This window comes from Pseudopodoces humilis, chromosome 9, assembly GCF_049639895.1.
Source record: "Pseudopodoces humilis isolate 2021_Gansu_Grassland_sample_001 chromosome 9, ASM4963989v1, whole genome shotgun sequence".
NCBI classification, from domain to species: Eukaryota; Metazoa; Chordata; class Aves; order Passeriformes; family Paridae; genus Pseudopodoces; species Pseudopodoces humilis.
The window spans coordinates 22,482,435-22,504,255 of NC_142208.1; the positions used below are offsets into that span (position 1 = coordinate 22,482,435).

The 21,821-nt window shown below is 57.5% G+C and overlaps 2 protein-coding genes across 2 annotated transcripts; one reads left to right on the forward strand and one right to left on the reverse strand.

Moving 5' to 3' along the window:
- Positions 1 to 775: 775 nt before the first annotated feature.
- On the reverse strand, positions 776 to 5,940 carry UBTD1 (ubiquitin domain containing 1). The gene is made up of 3 exons (XM_005520665.3): positions 5,838 to 5,940; positions 1,825 to 2,052; positions 776 to 1,597 (listed from the first exon to the last, which is right to left on the reverse strand). Exons 1-3 carry the CDS (start codon positions 5,905 to 5,907, stop codon positions 1,212 to 1,214), a joined length of 684 nt encoding a protein of 227 aa, XP_005520722.2. The 5' UTR covers positions 5,908 to 5,940; the 3' UTR covers positions 776 to 1,211.
- A 155-nt stretch (positions 5,941 to 6,095) lies between these two features.
- MMS19 (MMS19 cytosolic iron-sulfur assembly component) lies at positions 6,096 to 21,626 on the forward strand. Its single transcript, XM_014250559.2, has 31 exons — positions 6,096 to 6,192; positions 9,827 to 9,875; positions 10,594 to 10,694; positions 12,163 to 12,248; positions 12,665 to 12,739; positions 13,303 to 13,372; positions 13,569 to 13,697; positions 13,893 to 13,954; positions 14,238 to 14,324; positions 14,644 to 14,718; positions 14,990 to 15,067; positions 15,370 to 15,508; positions 15,864 to 16,018; positions 16,197 to 16,275; positions 16,880 to 17,005; positions 17,312 to 17,393; positions 17,732 to 17,829; positions 18,186 to 18,323; positions 18,557 to 18,712; positions 18,954 to 19,053; positions 19,211 to 19,313; positions 19,423 to 19,497; positions 19,625 to 19,751; positions 19,834 to 19,934; positions 20,002 to 20,058; positions 20,170 to 20,356; positions 20,469 to 20,551; positions 20,651 to 20,815; positions 20,895 to 20,954; positions 21,076 to 21,176; positions 21,256 to 21,626. The coding sequence occupies exons 1-31, from the start codon at positions 6,096 to 6,098 to the stop codon at positions 21,281 to 21,283; spliced, it is 3,069 nt and encodes a 1,022-aa protein (XP_014106034.2). The 3' UTR covers positions 21,284 to 21,626.
- Positions 21,627 to 21,821: the final 195 nt, after the last annotated feature.

Consider the following 21,821-nt stretch of genomic DNA (forward strand, 5'->3'; position numbering starts at 1 on the left):
ACCCCAAAGGGAGGCAAGGGGTCCCCTTAAGCCTCTCAGCCAGCAGCAGGCAGCATGGGATGCCAGGAGTCATGGCCCCTCTGTGTTGCTTTAGAGGATGACCTCAGGTGTGGAACATTCCGAGCAGTCCTGCCAGGGTCCCTGAGGCTGCCTGGCCTCCCCCACAGCACATGGCAGCCTGGCAGCAGGAGACTGGCCTGACATGGGGCCAGCAGGCAGAGCCGGCAGCTATTCCCAGCAGCAACAACATTGTTCAACCCTCCTGAGCACTCCCCCCTTGTAAGATGAGGCCAACACTGCCTTGTGCTGGGACAGTTAATGCGCTGGGCACCATCCATGCGCAGGACCTGGGGGAGGGACAGACAGCTACACGTCACTGTTACCCTCCTGGGCACTTCCCAGGGCCATCCTTGGGTGCCCTGCCCCATGGGTGTGACAGCCTCCCACAGCAGAGAGACACTATTTTCACCAGGGCAGGCCATGGCGGCCATGAAGGTCATCTTGGGACTGGTCCCCTCCATGGACTGTCCCACCTAGCTCAAGGGCAGACACAAGCTTAAACCTCCAGAGGGGAAGCACCAGGAAATGGAGGTGGCGGAGAAGCAGCTGGAATGACAACGGGACAATGCTGGGGAAGGGTCCTGGCAGGCTGGCAGGACAGGGTGGCACTAGGGAGCAGAGCTGGGACATCCAGGCTACCCCTTGACCTCCCTGTGCCCATTCTGACATGGGAGCTTATACAGGACAGGCACAGGGACCTCCCGAGGCTTATGAGTTACAGCCCCCTCCAGCCTGTCCCAAGGCCAGAGGAAGGATGAAAAGGCTTTATTGATAAATACAGACTATGTACAGAGGGGAGACATCTCCACCCAGCCCAGCACCCCACGGGTCTCCTGGCCAGGGGGAATCCAGAGCCCAGTGGGTCACAGCCTCTCCCTGCCGGCACAGCCTGGCAGAGGAGCCCCAGCCCCAGAGACATTTGGTCTCGAACCTCCTTCAGCAAACACGGCGCCTGCCCGTGTCCCCAACCAAGGGGAGCCACCGTGGTGGCACAGCCCCATGCAGACCTTCTGAGGGGTCACCTGTGTGGAGGGCAGCCTCAGGGGGAGCAGGAGCAGCTCCAGATGGGCCAGAACACAGCACAGGGAATCCCCAGAGGCTCCACTGTTTCCCAGCCCCCTGCCCTCTCCCCTCAACCAGTAGGGGGTAGCTCAGTTCCTGGGTGGAAGGGGCTGGTTGACAATCACTTGCACAACAAAATCCTTCTGGATCTTGGTCTCCTGCAGTCGTGTGCGATCAGTGAGCAGCTTGCCTGAGAAGAACCACCGCTGCCAGGCCAGGTCAATGCCCTCCTGCGCCTGCAGCTGCTTTTTCAGCTGCCCGATGGTGTCACTCATACTGGCGCTGAGCCGCAGGTCCTTGCCGGTGGAGAGGCGCACCTTGAGGGTGAACTCCCGCCGGGCATTGGGCAGAGGTTCAGCCGGTTCCACCGCCTCCTCCTCGCTCCGCTCCAGGATCAGGTTGACGGGGGGTGCAAGGCAGTAGACTGGCAGCTGGTACCGGTTGCCCAGCTCATCATAACACTCCGTCAGGGACCCTGGGGACAGCAGGATAAAATGCTAAGGGTGGGCATCCCCATGAACCACCCAAAAGGGGACAGGGCCACCCCAAGCAGTGTGGCACAGCCTGCTTTACTCCCCTCGGCTGGGCTCAGCTCTGGATGGCAGGTGGGAGCCCCTCTCTACTCCAGCTTGGGACCCCCATGTGCCCAGATATGGGGCAGTCAGCACACAGCCCACCCAAACCCCCAGTGCTGACCCTCACCATGGGGCAGAGTAATGCTGGCTCCATCAAGGATGGCCTGGGCCAGGCTGTGGTCATTGGCTTCTACAGCATAGGCAGCTGCCTTCAGAGCATCCCAGATTTCCTTGCGGCCTTCAAAGGCGGGTGCCGTGTCCCAAAACTCGTCCCGCTTGCTGCGCAGCTGCCCGTCTGTCATGGGGTAGTCACTCTTCCACTTGGGACACTCCTTCTTCAGGGGCTCATTGCGGCCTGCAGAGGGGGGATATTCAGCCATAGGACAGGGTTTCCCCACATGTCCTGAGCCCCCCACCTCCCATACCCACAGGTTCTTCCTGGGGACCTCCTACACGGCAGCAGGGGTCTGAGGGACCACCCTGTCCAGTGAAGAACAGCCCCCAATGTAAAGGGTAACTGGGCTAAAGCTAGCCCAGCCCAAGATCCCACTGGTCCCTCAGCAGCTGTTCCCCCACCCTTTGCCCTCAGAGGTGACAAGGGCTCTTGCTTCCTTATTTGGGGGACCAGTCACTACCCTGTAGGGTGGCCATAGGGCCTCGGGGCCCTTTGAGGCAGAGCAGTATTTATAGCTTGGAGAATTAGCCAGGAAATAAGCTGGTGAGTCAGAACGAGAAGGGGATTACAAAGGCTGAGCTGCAGCAAAGGGGGGTCAGGACTTCACCGTCCCCTCTGCCCACCCCAGGATGACAGGGACCAGCTGCAGGCAAGACAGCAGGCACACAGCGTCCCGGGCATCAGGGGGACAGGGGGCATCGCTGCCAGACTGCAGCTGCCCAGCAATGGGCTGAACTGAGCTGGCTCTCCACAAAAACAGCCCCTAACCACATCCCCATGGACCTTCAGCATTGCCCAGGGATATGAGCCACCCCAATGCCAGTCCTGGATCACCATGCCCTCACTACACTGGGCTGAGGCCCTGTGGGAACAGCCCTGTTCCATCAGCCCCACAGCCAGGCCGGACACATGGGGCAGGAAGGAGCTGTTGTCACTCCCAGCTGAGCTGGGGACAAGGAATGATAACAACAGCTCCTTCCTGTCACCCCTCTCCCTGAGCTGGCCAGGCAGCACCCCTTCTGTGGGGACAGGATGAGGGGAAAGTGAGGCTCCAGCTGGGCAGGAAGATGCCTGTGCCCACACAGTGACCTGCCAGGCAAGGTGATGCCACACACCTCAGCCACCAGAGACAGCCACCACTACCAGCCAAGGTCCTCAGGCAGCTGCTCCTGAGCAACTGTGTGGTGACACAAGGCACTACATGACCTTCTCAATGATACCAGCCTTGTCTCACCCTACCCAAGACCACTGGAGCCAGCATTGCCTTTGCTTTCCAGCAAGCACCCACCTCAAGGGTCCCCAAGGGGCAAGCTACCCCAGGGCTGGGCACTGAGCATCCCTGGCAGGCAGCATCCTGCCCACATCCCTGGAGGAGCAAGGGCAGCCGGCTGCAGCCAGTGCTGCCAATTCAGCAGTCACGGTGCTGGGCCAGAGAGATTTGCAGCACCACAGGACACAACAAGGTCAGAGGCAACACCTGCCCCAGGAGGGCAGTGGAGAAGTGTCCACAGCCAGCCTGAAGGACATGTCTGGGATCATGTCCCTACACTGCTCTGGCCACCAGGCTGGGGCACATGTCCTCACAGCCAGGACTCCTGGCCAGCACTCCCAGCCAGCAGCATTGCCCCAGCTCTGCTTGCAGCAAAGGGAAGAGGCTGGCCCAGGAGAGGCAGCAGGATTGGAGCTGTGGGGTTCAGCTGTGGCAGGGAGCAGGGACAGGCTGTGGCTACCTCGTGTGTACAGGCATGCCCAGCAGCCTTGCCCAGGTAGACAGGGGCTTATGCCTCGTCTATTTATTGCTACCGCCCAGCCAGGCCTATACCTTCTAATCACCTCCTGCTGCTCTATTCCTGGCCCCTTGTGCAACTCTCCACAGCAGCACCACCAGACAGGTCCATCCGCTTGCTGTGCCCGGACTCGAGCCAACAGGATCTGGCTGGCAGCCTGCTGCCTCCTGCCCTGTGCCTGTAGCACCTTGCCTGTGGCTCAGCCCCCCGAGGTGCCCTGGTGAGGGACCCCCAGCAGGAGGATGTGACCCGAAGGCTTCTCTGCCCTGGGCTTGCTCCCTGCCCACAGGAGCCTTAGGCAACCCCAGGTGACAGGTCCTGGAGGCCCCAGAGAAGATGTCAGCCAGATGGCACACACTACTGCTTCCAGCAGTGCTGGCTGGTCCACTCCTGAGCCAGGCAGGGTTGGGATGCTGTGTGCCACGGGCATCCCCAGCTCCGGCTGCGGTAAGCTGGCCAACCCAGGGACAATGCTGTCACCTGCTGCCAGAAGCCCTTGCAGGACCCCACAACAGGGGGTCACAACAAGCCCCAGCCAGGGCATAAGCTGGCCAGGCAGGTAGGCTGCTAGCAGGGTCCCTCTGGCAACAGAGGTGGGCAGGCAGAGCCCCCCCTCCCTGCTGATAGTAGGTCATCATGTACCGGGACCTGCTGGCCCAGGGCAGTATCCCCATACTGCTGTTGAGGGCAGCTGTAGCCTTGCTTCACTCTCCACCTGGGAGCTGAGCAGCCTCCATGGGCTGGTGGCACCATGCAAGCAAAGGCAGGAACCAACCAGAGCACCTGGCACAGGGGACAGCCCTGCTCTCCCAGAAGGGACATACTGCAAGAAAGCAGCAGCAGCAGCTGCCAGCAGATACCAGGAAGGGACCATGACCCATCCCAGAAGAGCAAGTGGAGATGGAGACACAGGCTTTGCAGCCAGCTATTGCCTGGCATGGGAGGGAATCACACAGATCCAGATGTTGGGATCTTACCCCACACCTGCCCCATCACAGCAGCCTGAGCTACAAGGCAATGACCCCACATACTGCCAAGCTGAGGGAACAGTCAGCCAGGGACCCCAGGCCTCACCGATACCCGCAAAAAGGCACTCCTGGGGGGCAAAGTGTGTCGGGGTGGGGCGGTTATCATCCCAATCCATAGCATCAGAGCATCTCTGGGGCAGGCGGGCACACCTGGAGCCCCGCGCGGTGGGGGCGGCTGCCCACGGCACAGGCACGGGCACAGCCTGGCCCAGCAGCTACGGCACCCTGCACGTGCTGCCGGAGCGGCGGGCACCGTCCCACGGAAAACGCCCTTCCCTCCCTCATCCCAGCTGCAAGCGAGGGCTGGGGCGTCCCGTCCCGGGCACACGCTTCCTGCCCCTCCTCTCCCGCCGCCCACTACCGCTCTGCCATAAACACGGTAATTACCGGCTGCGACGGCACCGGCCGGGGAGGCGGCAAGGGAAAGGCGTGATTCATCCTACCAGCCCACGGCTTCTCCGCCGAAAGTCCGCCGTACCCATCCCCGCGGCCTCCGGGACCCTCCGGTATGGCATCGCGGGGAAGCGCCTCATGGCACCCGGGTGTCCGGCTACCGGTCACTCCGGGGGGCCGCGGGGCTGCACCAGCCCCGCCGCGCCGCCGCCGCCCTCCGGACCGGCGTAGCCGCTCCCTGCTCTACCCGCACCTCCCGAAGCCCCGGGTCAGCGGGGACGGGGTCGCGGCCGCCGGCAGCAGCCAGGTGTACGGGGTAGCACCGACCCCGAGCAGGCAGGACTATGCCGTTCGCAGGACGCGCCGGGGGACTTTGCCGAGCCCATACCGGGGGCATCCGCCACCCTGCAGACCTCCCAGGACAGCAGGACCCGGGAGAAGCCGGGAACCGGCAGGGCTCGGCTGGACACGTTGCGCACCCCAGCCCTGACCCCGCGAAGGCTCCGGGGCGCCGGGACGGGAGCCGCGGTTCCCGTCCGCTTCCGAGGCCGCGCACCGAACCGGCATCCCCGGGGTCCGGTAACCCCGAGAGCACAGAGCGGCTCCTGAGGCTGTGGGAGGGGGGAAGTTGTCCCGTGGCGGACTACGCTCCTCCGGTGCCCACGTTCCTCCCGCGCCACCCCAGGGGGACACGGGACGCCCCCGCCCCAGTGCCCCCGATCGCGGAGGTGCCCAGCCGGGATGACCCCCCGCTCACCTGCTCGCTTGCGGGTGTTGCCGCGGGCGGCGGGCCGCTCCCGGCGCTGCCGCCCCACGCAGCCGCCCATGGCGGGGCCGACCGGCGGCGCTCGGCATCGGGGCCGCGCCGGCTCCGCGCTACGCCCGCCCGTGCGCGCGGGGCCCGGTGTGCGCGCGGGGACGCCCCGCCCCAGAGGAGCACGTGACTGCCGGCACCGCCCCCGCGCACGCGCAGGCGGGCCGGGGGGGCCGGGCCGCGGCCCTGCGCGCGGGTGTCATGGCGGCGGCCGAGGGCGGGGCGGAGGCTCCTGCCGCCTCCGTCCGGGGCTTCGGGTCCGGGCAGCAGGGCGGCCGAGCCACTGAGGTGGCGGCAGGTACCGCGCGGGGGCGGGGGCGGGGCGGGGCGGGACTGGGCGTGGGCATAGCGGCGGGGCCGGGCTGGGCCTAGGGCGGGCGTGGGCACGGGCACGGGTAAGGGCGGGTCGTGGTGGTGTGGGGAGGGATTCGGGAGGAAGCGTGGGGCAGGGCAGGGCGGGGTGGGGTGTGGACTGGACTGGACTGGAGGCGCGGGACGGAGCGTGTCTGTGGGTTGTGAGGCTGCCGTGCGGGGCAGGGCACGTGGGAATGGGTAGGGTAGGGCCTGCAGCTCGGAGCTGCCGAGGAGACGTGCCGAGGAGCGGGACAGCCGCGAGGCTGAGGGGCTCCAGGCACATGTGGGTGCAGAGAAATCGACAGTGGGAAGAGAGCTCATGGCCTTGCTGAGCATCCGTGGCAGATGGTGGTTGCAGACTGCCCTCACTGTGGTTTCTCCCCCTTTTCTAGCAGAGATTGAGGCATTTGCTTTCGTCGGATAATTTATCCTTCTGCTTGGAACAGCAATTGGGTGACGGTGTTGCATTAGGGAAGTTACAGCTTCAGGAGTGTGGCTTTCTAAGGATAAGGTGATACTTTTATGTTTAGAGGCAGTGGCTTCAGCATGTTTTGGGAATGAACTCAGAGAGCCAAGAAGGGCTGTCTATATATATGTTACATTACACTTATGGGTAACTTATAGGCCTTTCCCAAGGCCTGATGGCTTGTGAACTGCTCTGTAGTGTTTTGGGGATGAGATGAGCTGGCAAAACAGGAAGGTAACCCAAGGGCCCATGTAACACAGAGGGAAGAAAATGCCAAGAAAATTAGGAGGAATTCACTAAACTGTGGCATTCAAGATGTTGCAGAAGGGCTGCACAGTCTCTGATGTATTTGGGATAGACATGGGGAAGGATAACCTTACAACTGCTGTTGTCACCTGATCTCACGTTACAGAAGTGCATGGAGAAAGCTTTGTCTCTTGGAAGACATACAAAGAGAATTGCTCCCCACTTGCTCCCCCCACCTCTTTTCAGCTGTGTGGCTCTTGTGACAAACCCACCTTCACAGAAGGGCTGGCAAGTGTCCTTGAGCCCCTCTGACCTTGTACAGAACCACACATCAGAAAGGATTAAATTGCATTTCGTATTCTTGAGCAAAAGGGGAGGTCTTTTCTAAGCTCATGGCCATTGTTCAATTGCTGTAACAAAAACATTGACCTTCCCCAATTTGTTGCTGAGGACTAAAATGAGTGTAACTTGTCAAATGGCAGAAAGGCCTTGGTGCTGTCACAGGCAGGTTGGGTTGCATGGGTCAGTGGGTGGCAGGAGGAGGCTGAATTAATCTTTCTTAAAAAATGGTGAGAGAAGGATACTGTTGTTACAGAACCCATTACATGTTCCCTGTGAATGTTGCGCTCACATTTTGAGGGTGTGGGGGAAACAAGAATGGAAGGCCTCCAGAAGTGGCTAATATCTAGAAGGACACTGAAAGGGGGACAGACCTGTCAGGGAAGAGAGCAGGTTGGTTCAGAGTAGCAGTCCAGCACAGGATGAATGGCTTGCTTCTGTTAAGTCTCTGGGAGCTACAGGAATCCCAGAATAGGAAGGCAGCCCCTCCTGGTAAAGGGATTCAAGGTGCCTAATTAACCTTAGGGCATATATGCTGCTGCCAGATGTGGAGGCAGCAGTTTCAGGGGCTCACCATTGTGCCTGTTGTGCTGATGAGGCAGGTTCAATTAGCTGTGCTGGTGCTCATGCCACGGCCTGTGTGGTGCTGGCCACGAGCACGCCATGCTTACAGGCTGTGCCAGGGAGGGGTGGCCACACCATGTGAGGCAAAGCTGGTTACACCTGGGTCCTTGAGAACAGAGGGAGCTCCCTCGCTGAGCTGAGCAAAGGAGCTGCTGACCTCGCTGCTGCTGGCCACAGGGAGTATCAGTACCTGACTGTGGTTTGGCCATCACACTGCAGCTCTTCCCTGTTGAGTAGGGAACCAGAAGCTTTGTGTAGAGCTGTTTTTGGTCTCTGCAGACACAGAGAGGCAGAGCAACTGGCCATACTGATAGCATTTCTCTCAGACTTTTTCCATGATGGTGCAGAGACACAAGGGCTCTTCATGAGCTTGCAGAGCGAGATATTGGGATGCTGGATGTGGAGGGGCCATCCAAGCTCTCTCTGCAGCCCATTCTGCTTTGGCTAGTGCACAGCATTTGCATGCTGTTTTGCGGTTGTTATTCTGCAAGAAATTTTGCCAGCACATTATTGCCGTCTCTGAGGGCACCCCCTGTTCAGTCTGTGCCCGTCAATTCTGAGACCTGCAGGGCTCTTTTCCACACAGCTCCACTTATCTGTTCTGTTTCTCAGTTCAGGCTCCCTCTCCCTGCTGTGCCAGGCAGGATTGAAAGCTCTGTCTGTGGAGTCAGAACTGCCTGCTGTCAGAACACACTGTCAGAAAACACTGTCATCCCATTCCTAGAGACAGCTCTGTGATGAACAGGGTGTCTTAATACTGGAATTAACTGCTTCAGAAGAGACAGTAAATGCTTGCAACAGCTGGAGACACTAGCTGGAACAAGGCCTGAGAAAGCCCATAATGAAACCTTTGGGCTTCTGAGAGGGTAGGTGCCCTGTCAGTTGTGTAGGTTCAGCAGGGCAGAGAGGTGAGCAGGTTCTTCCAGAGTGCCCAGAAGTGCCCCTGGGCAAAGACAGTGAGTCTCAGTGACTGCCAGGTGATTTGGGTGTTTTTGTGGAGGAATGCTGTTTTGTCCAGGCAGAGAGTGAGGGGTGCTGCCTGTTTTCCAGCAATATCACTTTACACCTGAGCTGCAGGCTAGGGGTCTGAAGGTAAGGCAGTCCCTTGCTGTCACCCCATGTCTGTGCAGAGGGCGTACACAGAGCTGTCCTGGAGAGGTGCCACGTTGGCAATGGGTGGCAGGAATGGAGAACCTGCCCTTCTGCCAACGTTCTTGTAAGGTGCAGCAAAAGCAGGTCCTTACCAAAGCCTTCTGAGGGGTGACTCTTCCCCCAGTTGAACTGCAAGAATACAGAGGCAGGAGGTGGTTGAGGCAACCTGGCAAGGAATCTGAGTCAGAGTTGGAAACAGACTCCAGGAATCCCAGCATTTTATCTTCCTCTGACCACAAAACTGCCTTTCTCCCTGCCCTCCATCTTGGAAGAAGTTTGTGCAGTTCTTGCTCAGCACAGTGTGGAGGTGATGGAGTCCAGGTGGGAAGCTGAGTGATCACTCGTGTCTGGGCTGCTTGTTCAGCCAGTTCTTCCTCAGGAAACACCAGGAGAGCTGCCCTCTCCTCACAGCTCTCTCACATTAGAGCTGTTTTAGTATCTCAGTGAAGTGGAGCACAGTAAGATTTGTCTTAGGAGCCACACATACAGCCATGCTGCAGGGAGAGGGTGAGGCAAAGTGCAGGCAAGTTCTCCCTGGCTGTCTCTTCTCAGCTCTCAGTCTCACAGGTGTTTGCAGGCAGCACTGGAGGCTGCTCCACCAGTTAAGTGCACATGGCTCCTTGGGTGCTTAGTGGGGAGTCAGCACCAACCAGCCTTTCCCACTGCAGTGCTGGGATGGTTCCCAGCATCCATCTCTACTAGCATGCTTGCATGATCTCTCTTTTTCACTCTCTTTATCTCCTTTCTCCAGGGGTGAAAGATGGAAGGTGGACAGTGCTGCAGCTTGTGGAAGCCCTGGGGTAAGAAAAACCTTATGCAAGTTATACATACAGTTATATGGGTAAGGGCCATGCAAAGAGGCATAGTTAGAAGGACAAATGTGCTCATCCAGGATAAGCTTCAGCACTGGATGATACATTGCAGTGGGCAGGATGTTGTCTGCTCACAGCATGGGGCTTGAGCAGTCCTTTGCCCTCCCTGGACGTGGGCAGCTCCCAAGGCCGGAGCAGCTCTTGATGCTCTTGCAGGACAGAGGCAAGATGTTGTGGCAGGCAGCAAGTTGACACTTTTCAGTTGGGGCTGTCCCCAGCAAGAGCTGTCTGAGCACACAGCTACACAACACTATTGTCATGAGTTGTCTGGCACTCAGCTTCTGCTTTTGTCTACAAACTATCATGGCCTAGGCTCATTTCTCCCAAGCTGGGGGCTGGACTTGCCTCACTGTAAGAGGCTTTACCCTTTTTGACCCCTGTGATCTTGAGACCATGGTGCAAGAGCAATTTCTGTGGTCTGATTTGAGACTTTGGATTTCTTTTGCATGGTTCTGGGGCTGAGTGCATGCATGCAGCACAGACAAGGGGAGAAGTGTCTATTTCCACTCTGCCAGCAAGTCGGGCATGACTGGGCCCACAGAGCGTCACCTCTTTGTTTTTGTAATGTCCCTGCTCAGGATGTGCTTCCTGCTAAGATGTATCTGCTCACAATAGGCTTCTTGGGCTTTCTCCCCTCTTGGCCTAGGTTTTGCCTGGAGAACACAGATCCTCGAACACGTGGGCGAGGCATCCAGCTGTTGTCACAAGTCCTGCTCCAGTGTTACTCCCTGCTCCAGGAGAAGGAAGGTAAGGGTTTTTCTGGCCCTTGAGTATCTGTCTGGGGATGAAGCCTGTGCCATTAAAGTGTCTGTCCTGAAATTGGCAAAGGGATTGATTTAACACTGTGACAACTTTGTACATGTCTCTAAGAGTCAAAGTCCAAGGAGGGCATGAGGTTTTTTGCTGCAGCCCTTTTGCCAACCTCACCACACAGTTCAGGTCACTGTCTGAACACACCAAATCCCTGAACAGCTGGGGCCCCTGGCAGTGTGTGGGTGTTGTGCACTGAGGTGTGCTCAGCGCCACGTGGGACGTGTTGGGGATACATCTGTATGTCAGAATCCTTGGGTGATGATTCAGAGCAGGAAGACTGTCCTTCACACACCAAGTCACACTGCAGCCTGGCCAGATTAATTCAGGAGGAACCCTGAGGCCTGGGGAGGAGGGGAGATCAGTGTAAGGGTGAGAATGGAGAGGGGGACTAGAGTGGGGAGGGGAAGATGCACTGTACATGGAGGTAAGGAGAAAGTCTGCCTCTGTTAAATGCCCCATGGCAGTTGGCTAGTAGCAGGGAAAGACAGTAAGTGCTAACAAGCTTTGGCACCTTGCAGTTGGGAAGTTGAACTTATGCCAGCAGGCTGGCTAGACAGGGGGGCTAGCTAGTAAGTAAGGTGGAGGACAGGGAGGATGGAAGTAAAAGATGCGTAGTCCTTGGAATTTGGCTTTGACTGAAGCCAGGCAGGGCTGAGAGCAGCTGTGCATAGAACCTTACCTACTGCAGTATCTGGAGTCAGGTGTGATGACTGATGGGAACTGGGGTGCTCTGGAGGGGCAGCCAGAAGTGGGGAGGTTCAGTGGGGATACTTGAAGGAGAAGAGACTCAGGGCAGCTGAGCAAGGGGTGTGAGCTGTGTTAGAGCCTCGTGTCCCTGCTCACGCAGTTAATTTCTACGTCAGGCTGCCTCCTGGGGGGCTGAGTTTCTGCAGCAGCTGTGGGCACAGGATGCTGCTAGCCGGCTCTTCCAGTCTGCTTCCTGCTACCACTCCCCAGGGCTGGTGTGTGCAGGCGCCCGTGACTGTGACTCAGGGGCCAGGAATGTATTGTGGAGCCAAGTTTGAGAAAGCTAGAACTCCTGCCCCAGCCCTGTGCCCCACCCCATGACATCCTCCAGCCTCTGCTGAGCAGACTGCCACACTACTGCTGGTGTCTGCATCCACATGTCTGGACAGGCCAGGGCAAATGCCTCTTGGGTAGCTCCAGCACTTCTGCAGCAGCCAGAGTTGGCTGCTGCCCTTCTGCAGTTAGGCAAGGGCTGCTTACAAGGAGAGGGCAAAGGTGTTGGAGCCAGGTGGGTGCACCCAAGAGCATCAGTTTGTCCCATTCACAAGTGCAAGTTGTGCTCACTCTTAATCCCTCAGCTTGTGGTTGAGCTGGGGCCAGCACCTAGCAGCTGTGTTTCCTAGGGCTAACACACATTGGTGTCTGTTTCTGACAGTGCTGCATCTGGTCCTGTTCTATGAAAGCCGACTGCAAGATCATCACCTGGTGATTCCTTCGGTGCTCCAGGGGCTCCGAGCACTGGTGAGCTTGCACTCCCAGCCCGCAGTGCTGGGATGCATTCCAGAGCAGTGTCAGGGAGGTGCAACACCTGCTATAGGTTGGAGCAGTGTGTCGAGCAGGGCCTGGCTGGGCTGTCAGCCCATCTGGCAACATTGCCCTGTCTGCTCTCTTCTCCTGCTGTGCCTCTTGTGGAGGAGCTGGGGACCAGAGACTACCTTGATTTCCTGCCCTGTGTTGGTACTGGGGCAAGGATTCCCTGGCCACCCTGCACAACACAGATGATGGCATTGTGTCCTGTTCTGTCTTGGGAGGGGGTTGTGGGAGATCTCCCTGTTGTGGAAGAGGATCCTTCAGGCAGCTGCTGCACGGAGCCAGGAGCTCCCTTATGTGGCTGCCAACATGGTATTCTATTCTTGCTTTTTTCTTCTTGTCCTCAGAGCATGTGTGAGGTGCTGTCCCCAGGGCTTGCAGTGTCTGTGCTCAAAGCCATCTTCCAGGAGGTACATGTGCAGGTGAGCAATGTGATTTCCTATCCTCCTGTCCTTAATCTCTGCACCCTGTGTATCTGGGGACGGGGCTGCCTGCCCTGAGGACTGGCCACATTCAGCACAGTGCAGTGCTTCTGCAGAGCTTAGAGACAGCTTGGCTCACTGCAAGAGACACTGTGAGAGACAGACAGCAGCTGAGAATCCTGTTTGGCCCTTGTCCTCTCTTTTCTCAGCCGTAGGGGAATTATTTCCTTTTGCTCCATTCTCCAGGCTGTGTTTAAGTGCCCCCAGTACAATTCTCCTCGCATTTAAGATTGCTTTTGCTGGCAGTGCCTTGGGCAGCATTTGTGGCCCTGGTGTGACTGATAGTGCATTCATGCAGTGATGGGACACAGTCATGTTCAGGTGCCATTGCATAGGCATGTGCACACTTGGCATGTGATGAATGGAATCTCTGTGCCAGGAAACAGCAGCTGAGCTGCTGGGGGTCCTGCTCTCCCTCAGGGGCATGTACTACCCATGGGGTAGTGGGTAGCTGTGCTGCCATGTGTAGAGGATGGTTTTGATTTGTCTGCTCTTCCCTTCAGTCCTTGCTGCAGCTGGACCGCTACACAGTCTACAGCATCATCACCAACTTCATGAGCACCAGGGAGGAAGGTGAGGGGGAAGATGTCAGAGCTACTCTGGGATTGTTGAGGCTGGGACAACAACTCACTTTGACCTTTGCCAAGGGCTCTGTGGCTCTGTCTGGGAGACCTGGAAAAGGACTGTGGGGTGGGGGCAACTCAGCTGATTTAATGCCATGTTGTGAGGTCTGATGTCCTGCACCTGCTCACACTCCTTCTTTCTGCAGAGCTGAAAGGCCTGGGTGCCAACTTCACCTTTGGCTTCATCCAGGTCATGGATGGGGAGAAGGATCCCCGCAATCTCCTGGTGGCCTTCCAGATTGTGCGTGATCTCATTGCCAAGGACTATGCCCTGGGTGAGCCTAAACCTGCCATGCAGAGATGACTGGGAAATATGTCCCTTTTCTTTGAGCCATTGGAGGGACAGCTCTTGGGGAGGTCCCTAACATGCTTTAAAAGCTTCAGAGCCGGCCTGTTGTGGGTGCTAAACATAGCTGCTGTGCCTTTTTTGCCTAATATCTTTGCTCACCCCCTCTCTCCTCTGTCTGCAGGTCCCTTTGTGGAGGAGCTGTTTGAAGTTACATCCTGCTACTTTCCTGTTGATTTTACTCCAGTGAGTGAGTCTGCCATGTGCCACAGCCTATTCTTTATTTCTTTCTGGTGTTTTCTTAGGGGGTTGTGTCCCCTCCAGGGAGTGGGATGAGAGGGTGGCCAAGGCTCTTGACTGGGCAGTGTTCAGCTGTGAGCTGTATTACCCAGGCTGGTGGGCTGGTGCCAAGATAGCTGCAGTGACTGGCACTGCTGCTGCCTTGCTGGAGATGAAGTGATGCAGCCTCGGCAGATGGGTTGGGATGTTTCCTGACTGGTGTGTGACCTGCTCTTTGCTTCTTTTCCAGCCCCCCAATGATCCTCATGGCATCCAGAGGGAAGACCTGATCCTGAGCCTCCGGGCCGTACTGGCATCCACACCCCAATTTGCTGAGGTACAAAGCTCCTTGGGGATTCTTGAGCACCTCACTGTTCCCTAAGCACAGGCTGCCTTTCATAGTGCTGCAGCTCCTGCTGTGATTCTGTGGGACGGGAATAACTGGGACCAGGAGCTTTGCACTTGGGCAGCCCTGTCTCCAGCTGGGGCTGGTCATGGGGAGGGTGCTGACTGACACCCTGGGAAGGGGCTGCCTATTGCAAGTACCCCTTCACCTCTGCTCTCCTGGCAGAGGCTGAACATGGCCTTGCATCCTTGCAGGGCCATGGACAAGGTGGTGCAAGGGATGGGCTGAATTAAAGTGCTTCTCTCTGCAGTTCCTTCTTCCTCTGCTCATTGAGAAGTTGGACTCAGAACTGCAAAGTGCCAAGCTTGACTCGCTGCAGACTCTGGTAAGGGAGATCCCCTACTCCCTTCAACCTACAGCTGGTCTGTGGCAGTAGTAGCAGCCAGCCACTTCTGAGCCCTTCTCCCTGCCAGCCAGATAGTCTCCCTTGCAGAGTCAATTTCCAGAGTCCTGGTTTGGTCTGCATCACTCTTTTCTGTTTTTCTTGAGTGATTTGTGCAGCTCAGCATGAGCCTGCCAGGATGGGCAGTGTCCCAGTGCCGTGTCCTCCTGGTACTGGCTTCTCTGTGATGCTTTCTCCTGGCTCCTTCTTGCAGACTGCCTGCTGTGCCATCTATGGGCAGAAGGAGCTGCAGGAATTCCTTCCCAGCCTCTGGTCATCCCTGCGCAGAGAGGTAAGTACTGCAGGGCTCCACCATGGCTGGGCTTCTGCTGTGCAGGAGTTCTCAACCAGAGCAGGTGGGCCCCCTATCTCCCAGCAGCCAGCACCTGTGACCTTGGACTGCCCCAGCTGAAAAGTGGAGGGGACAGGCCAGCCCTGTCAGCGTGTCCGTGTGGCTTCAATGTGCAATGCTGCACGTTCAAATCATGTGGGGAAATGAGGCAGAAGCCTGAGCCCTTCAGCCTGCATTGGGAGCCTGAAGCCTGTGGTTTTTGTTGGCATGGAGTTCAGCTCATCCTATGGCCTTTCCTCCAGGTGTTCCAGACAGCGAGCGAGAAGATTGAGACGGAATGCCTGGCTGCACTGCACGCTCTCTCTGCCTGCCTCTCCCGCTCCGTGCTCAGCTCTGATTCTGAGGATCTGCTGGATTCTTTCCTCAGCAGCATCCTGCAAGGTAGCTAACAGAGACCTGTCCCATGCAGCCAGGCCTGAAAGCATCCTCCTAGGTAGAGATCTGCCTTCCTCTTCTCCTTCAGGCCTCTTCTCTTTCTTGTCCTTACAGCAATTTTTGGCTTCTCCAAGGTAATTGGCTGCAGGAAGGGAGAACATGGGGAGTGAGCTGCTTCTGTCTCTTCTGGAACTGCACTATTTGTGTGCTTGGAGCTGTGGGAAGCTGCTCAGTTGGGGAGGCTGTGCTGCAGCTCAGAGCTGCACCCTGGCAGCACATCCCAGCCCCGCTATCAGCTGTGTCCCCGCACGCGAGGCAGAGGAGCTCTGTGCTGGTGCAGCTGACACCCAGCCTATCTCAGATTGCAGGCACCATCTGTGCGAGCCTGACATGAAGCTGGTGTGGCCCAGTGCCAAACTCTTGCAGGCAGCAGCGGGTGCCTCCCTCCGCACTTTCCACCGCATCACCCGCAGTGTCCTTCCCCTGCTGCTGGAGCAGTACACCAAGCACACACAGGTGAGGGGCACCCACTGGCTCCACAGGGCCTGGGGGCAGCGGGGTGTCTAAGAGGATGTCCTTCCCTGGCTGTGGGTAGAGACTCCGTGGGCGCCCTGTGACCTTGCAGTGCTGGGCTGAGGTGCAGTTCTGTCCCAGCAGTGACAGTGATCTGGGTTACACTTCTGTGTCCCTGCAGAGCAGCCAGAGGAGGACAATCCTGGAAATGCTGCTAGGCTTCCTGGAGTTGCAGCAGAAGTGGGGACATGTGGAAGAAGGTGAGGGTGGCTGGTTCCTCTGGAGGCATCTGTGTCCCAAGGGCTGCTGGCTCTGACTTCACTTTCCTGTATGCTGACAGACAAGGAAAACTCAGTGGCCAGTGTGGCTGCATGTGTGAGCCCCTGCCATGTTTCAGGGACCCTGCATGATTTGGTATCAAATGCAGCACCCCAGTGTCACTAGTGGACATGAAATAGGATCATAGATTCAATCACAACAGCTGAGGTTTCATCTCAAGGAGGTAGAAGCTTTTATTGTCGGGTTTTCAGCCCCTTTTATGAGGTGTTCCCATACAGGTTAACATGATTGGCAAAAGGAACAAAACCTCTCTTGTCCCATTGGTGGAACAAGAGAAAAACACATTCAGAACATCTGTGCACTACTGTTTTGGGAACCAAAACCCTATTTACAAAACAGTCCTTGAGAGAGAAAAGTTTCCCAAAAGACTTGCCCTTGGGAAACAAATCAGCCACTGACAGGCTGAAAACTCTCTCAGGCTCAGAAAATTATGTCCACACCCCAGAAAGGGTCTGTCAAGTGCCATGATGGTGGCTGTGTGGTGACAGCCAGACACAGGCAGTGATTCCTTGCCCCTCTGTCCAGATGAGAACACTCTGCTGTCGCTCCAAGCCCTGGTTTGCTCTGTGGTGTTCTCAGCGCTGATGGATCCCAGTGTGCAGCTGCAGCTGGTTGGGATCAAGGCATTGACTGTCTTGGGCTCCCTGCAAGGTTGGTGCCTTTTTTCACTTGAGACAGAGGGAGGTGTAATTCTCTTCTGAGAGACATGGTGGCTTCTAGGACGTCCTTGCCTGCTGCTTGTAAGTGCACAGGAGTAGCAGCAGCATACAGTTCTACTCAAGCCATGAGCTGCAGGGACACATGGTCTCTCTCTTGCCTGTTTGTGCTGGGCACCTTGTATCTCTGGCATTTTGGTGTATTGCTGCACTGCTGCTGGCCTGGATGAGCGGAAAGATCCTGTCCAGTACACCAGCATCTTTGCCTTTGGCTAAGATTCCTTTATGGCTCTTGTTCCAGGCTTCCTGTCTTCCTCTGATCTGGAGCTGGTTGTGGATCACCTTATCCGTCTTGCTTTGCATGAGGAGGATTCCCAGAGCAGGTGAGGGATGGTCTAGTGTCATGGCAGTCACCCACACTCTGGGAGGATGACCAAAGCCTGGCTTTGCTGCACAGAGGGGCCGTAGTCTGAGGGAAGGCACAGGAATTCTGAACAAGAAGACTGTGTGGGAGAAACCAGACTGTTCATGGGCTGGAAATAAGAAAATCTGAGCCTATCAAAGTAGGGGGCTGTGCTCTACTCCCTGAAGGGTGAAAAAGGCAAGTTGCCGAGAAATGGGATTCTGTAGACACCTTCTGGCCAGGTCTGTGCAGCTGGTGTACAAACAACCCTGGATTTGCAGTCCTTGCATCACCTTTTCCACTCTTTCCCCCTGGCAGTGAAGCAGCAATGGAGGCAGCTGGGTCCATGGCCCCCACCTACCCAAAGGTTTTCTCTGGACGCATGGTACCCAGGCTTGAAGAGGAGCTGCAGTCAGGTAGGGCTGGGAAAGGAGTGGTGACTGATTTTGGGGTAAAGCCTTTCCCATCCCCGTAGGGCTCCTGCCAGGCAGTGGGGCTGTGTTATGTGGTGTAGGTCAGTGGCTGTCCTTGGGGGATTCCCTGTGCTGGCACAGGAAAGGCTGTGGTTGCTCTGGTAGCCAGCCTGTGTGTGGCCAGGTACATCCTTGTGGGAAGGAGCTGCTCAGCAGCAGAGCAGGCAGAGTACCGTGAGCCTGGCTTGGGCTGGGTCTGCTGTGTTGCTTCACCCTATCTGCCCGGGCAGGGTCTGAGGCCTGACTGCCCTTGGGTGGGGTGTTCCCAGGTCCCCCTCTGAGTTGTGTTTCCTCTTCAGAGAGGGAGGAAAGCTCCCACAACCATCACTCCTTGCAGCAGCGCTGCCTGCAGGCCCTGGCAGCTGTGTCCACCCACACCAGCATCGTGAGAGAGACTGTCCCTGTCCTGCTACAGCATCTCCAGAAGGTGCAGAAAGGTAATGGAGCTGCTGCAGACAGCTCCACAGAGCATGTCTGGGCAGGAGCTGCCTCTGTTACTGGTGATGGCTGGGAGAGAGCTGGAATGGCAGTGGTACAAGGAACCCACACCTGAGCTGTGTATCCCACTGGTGGAGTGGGAGTCAGAGGAGATGCATTGTCCCAAGATGCCATGTAGATCAGGGGGCTGGGTGTTGAGGCTGTTTGACTTGGTGGTGACTGTGCCCTGCAGGGACCGAGGCCAGGAACACGCAAGAAATGGTCTCTGTGTGCCAGAGCCTGCACCACGTGGCCCTGCAGTGCCAACAGGATGCCGAGAGCTGCTGGTACTTCCACCAGACAGTGGTGCCCTGCCTGCTGGCCATGGCTGTGCAGGCAGCCATGCAAGGTAAGTGCAGGGCTGGAGTGGGAGAGGGAAGAGCAGGCAAATCCCAGGCTCTCAGGGGTCCCTGATCCTGCAGTCGGTGCTGCTACTCATGTCTTTTGGCACCCATGGCCCTCAAGAGTGGGCTTTATTGTTCCCTGCCCCAGAGCCCTGCCCCACTCTGGTGTGGGTTCAGGGGGCTGTGCCTGCCTCCTCCACCTGACCAGCAGGCTCCAGCAAGTTCCATTCCTCCCACTATCTGCAGAGAGCACCCATACACTGCCAGGCAAAGCACTGCTGGAGGAAGAGGCGCTGGCTGCCATGATCCCAGTCATCAGTGCTGCCACCACTCACCTGAGCCCTGAGTGAGTGAAGCTGGGGCAGGAAGTTGGGTGCTCCATCGTGGGGAGGGAGCAGGCTGCATGCCCCCTGCTGCTATCTGTACAGGGTGGCCCTGTGCCTCCTGGGAGGTCTCTGCTGACCATTCTAGAGCAGCACATTACAATGTCTTTTTTCTCCTAGACTGGCTGCCCAGAGTGTGTCTCACATAGTGCCCCTTTTTCTGGATGGAGAAGTCTCATTCCTACCCCAAAACAGTTTTCCCTCCTCCTTCCAGCCTTTCGGGGTATGTTTGGTGATTTGGGCTGGGGCACCAGAATGGGCTGGGTATGAGAATGTTGGCACAGGCTGGCAGCAAGGGCTGTGATGACATGGACACTGTTCTTCCCTTGCAGGATGGGGAGTGCTTGGACGCACAGAGACGCCTGGTTGCCCTCCTCATGGCCTTTGTCTGCTCCTTGCCCCGTGATGTATGTTGATGGGGAGCAAGGTGGAAAGGAGCCCTGCCCAAGCACCCTCCACACTCTCCACACTAAGCTCCACAGACAGAGGGAGCACTGCAGCCCTGAGCCATAACATGGTCTCTGTCTCTTCCAGGTGGGAATCCCTCAGCAGGAATGGCTGCTCCGGGAGCTGCTGGCATTGAGCTGTTCCTGCAACTGTCCCTTCACGGCCACCACAGCTGCCAAGTGCTTTGCAGGGCTGGTGAACAAGCACCCAGCAGGTAAAGGGGCTGGGGAAGATGCCCAGTGACCCTGCCCACCGCTGGCAGGGGCAATGGCTTAGCTTGTCCCTTCCATCCCCAGGGCAGCAGCTGGATGAAATCCTGCAGCTTGCAGTGAACAGGATGGAGCCCATCCTTGCAGAGGGGCCCTGCCGAACGCAGGCACTCACCTTGCTGCTCTGGGTAAGGCCTGCCCTGGACGAGTGGGGCTGGGGAACCCGGCCTGGCACTGACTGTTCTGCCTGCACAGGTGACCAAAGCTCTGGTACTGCGCTACCATCCCCTGAGCTCCTGCCTGACAGACAAGGTAGGTGGTGGTAGGGCTGGGTGATATCTAAGAAACCTGCCTTGCTCCCCCATGGCTGGCTGGAGACTCGCAGCAGCAGGGTTCTCTGTCTCAGGGCTCTCTCCCTTGCAGCTGCTGGGCCTGCTGGGTGACACGGAGCTGGGCCCTGCTGCAGCCGATGGCTTCTCCCTGCTCATGGCCGAGTCCCCGGATGTGCTGCACAAGAGCTGCCATGCTGACGTGCGCATCATGTTCCGCCAGCGCTTCTTCACTGACAATGTCCCCAAGCTGGTGCAAGGCTTCCATGGGGCTGGCCCTGGTGAGTGGCCACCCCCAGCCCAGCCTCACCACTCCTGACCCTTTAACCAGGGGACCTGGGCCAGCATCCCCTCCTTCTATAGGCTGGTTGTAACCATCTCTACTCTCCACAGATGTGAAGGCAAATTACCTGAAGGGCCTGTCCCATGTGCTCAACCACCTCCCCAAACCTGTGCTGGTGACAGAGTTGCCCACGGTAAGAGCCAGCCTGGGTGACAGGCAGGGTGAGCTGTGACATTGCAGAGTGCATGGTTTGGGGTTACTCATGACTCCTGTGTTCTCCCTCTCTCTGCAGCTGCTTTCCCTTCTGCTTGAGGCGTTGTCCTGCTCAGATTGTGTAGTACAGCTCTCCACACTGAGCTGTCTCCACCCACTGCTGCTCGAAGCTCCCCAGGTCATGAGCCTGCATGTCGACACACTGGTCACCAAGTTCCTCAACCTCACCTCCAGCCCCACCATGGTGCGTGCACCCCCTCCTTCCTTCCTGCTATGCCCCTCTCTCCAGCCCCTTGTGGTGCCCTCATTCCTGTCTGTTCCAGGCTGTCCGCATCGCCGCCCTGCGCTGTGCCCATGCTCTCACCAGTCTGCCCACAACAGTGGTAAGTGCTTCTGCAGTACTCTGCTGCCTGCTCCTGTGTGTAGAGGGCCAAGGGGGCCACAAACCTCCTGGGGGGCAGCCAGCATCCATTTCTCTCACAAAGAGCCCCTTCTGTCCTACAGCTGCTCCCATACAAGGGCCGAGTTATCCGGGCACTGGCCAAGCCTTTGGATGACAAAAAGAGGCTGGTGCGGAAGGAAGCAGTGGCAGCACGTGGAGAATGGTGAGTGTGTGGAAGTAGCTGCTGAGGGGGTGCCAGCGTGTAGGGGACATGGCTGATGGCACCATCTCTGTCCCTGCAGGTTCCTGGTTGGGAGCCCAGGCAGGTGAGCGCCCTCTGTCCCCTCCCTGTGCTGACCAACAGTCTGACCAGCGCCTCGCTAAGCCACCAAGTCATCCAACCGATGCCATGGACCCTCTGGATCCTTGGACTGCCCCGAGTGCTAGGGCTGGAGCGTGCAGGCCAGCAGACAGCACCCCTCACTGCTGTCCCTTCCCAGCACCCACAGCAGGGAAGGAGTTGTGCTGCTTGTGGCTTGCCCACCCCCTGCTGCAGCCAGGGACAGTGATGGACAGCCCCCACCACATGTGAGTGGAGAGGACAGGTCTGTGCACACATGTGGTGTGTGACAAACCAATTGCCAGAAGAATAAATATATCTGTTTTGATAATGCTCTGAGGGTCTCCATGCAGCTCAGGCTGGGTCCTCAGTGTTCTTCTGTATGTTGACTAGCTTAAGATGCTGCTGGTTATAGGCCCTTCCTCCTCATTTAACATTGTGGTCCCTCTTCTCCCATCCCCAGAAGTCCATGTCCCCCACAAGATAACAAAAACAGACTCCCTTAAAAAAAAATCAGTATTTAGTAGA

What these genes read in the sequence shown, in the direction of transcription:
- UBTD1 (XM_005520665.3), bottom strand. Translation starts at nt 5,907, where the DNA reads ATGGGCGGCTGCGTGGGGCGGCAGCGCCGGGAGCGGCCCGCCGCCCGC. An exon ending in CAACACCCGCAAGCGAGCAG is followed by an intron (nt 2,053 to 5,837) that starts GTGAGCGGGGGG and finishes CCCCCTCTGCAG; the next exon opens with GCCGCAATGAGCCCCTGAAG. An exon ending in CAGCATTACTCTGCCCCATG is followed by an intron (nt 1,598 to 1,824) that starts GTGAGGGTCAGC and finishes TGCTGTCCCCAG; the next exon opens with GGTCCCTGACGGAGTGTTAT.
- MMS19 (XM_014250559.2), top strand. Translation starts at nt 6,096, where the DNA reads ATGGCGGCGGCCGAGGGCGGGGCGGAGGCTCCTGCCGCCTCCGTCCGG. An exon ending in CCTCCTTCCAGCCTTTCGGG is followed by an intron (nt 19,314 to 19,422) that starts GTATGTTTGGTG and finishes CTTCCCTTGCAG; the next exon opens with GATGGGGAGTGCTTGGACGC. An exon ending in GTGGCAGCACGTGGAGAATG is followed by an intron (nt 21,177 to 21,255) that starts GTGAGTGTGTGG and finishes CTGTCCCTGCAG; the next exon opens with GTTCCTGGTTGGGAGCCCAG.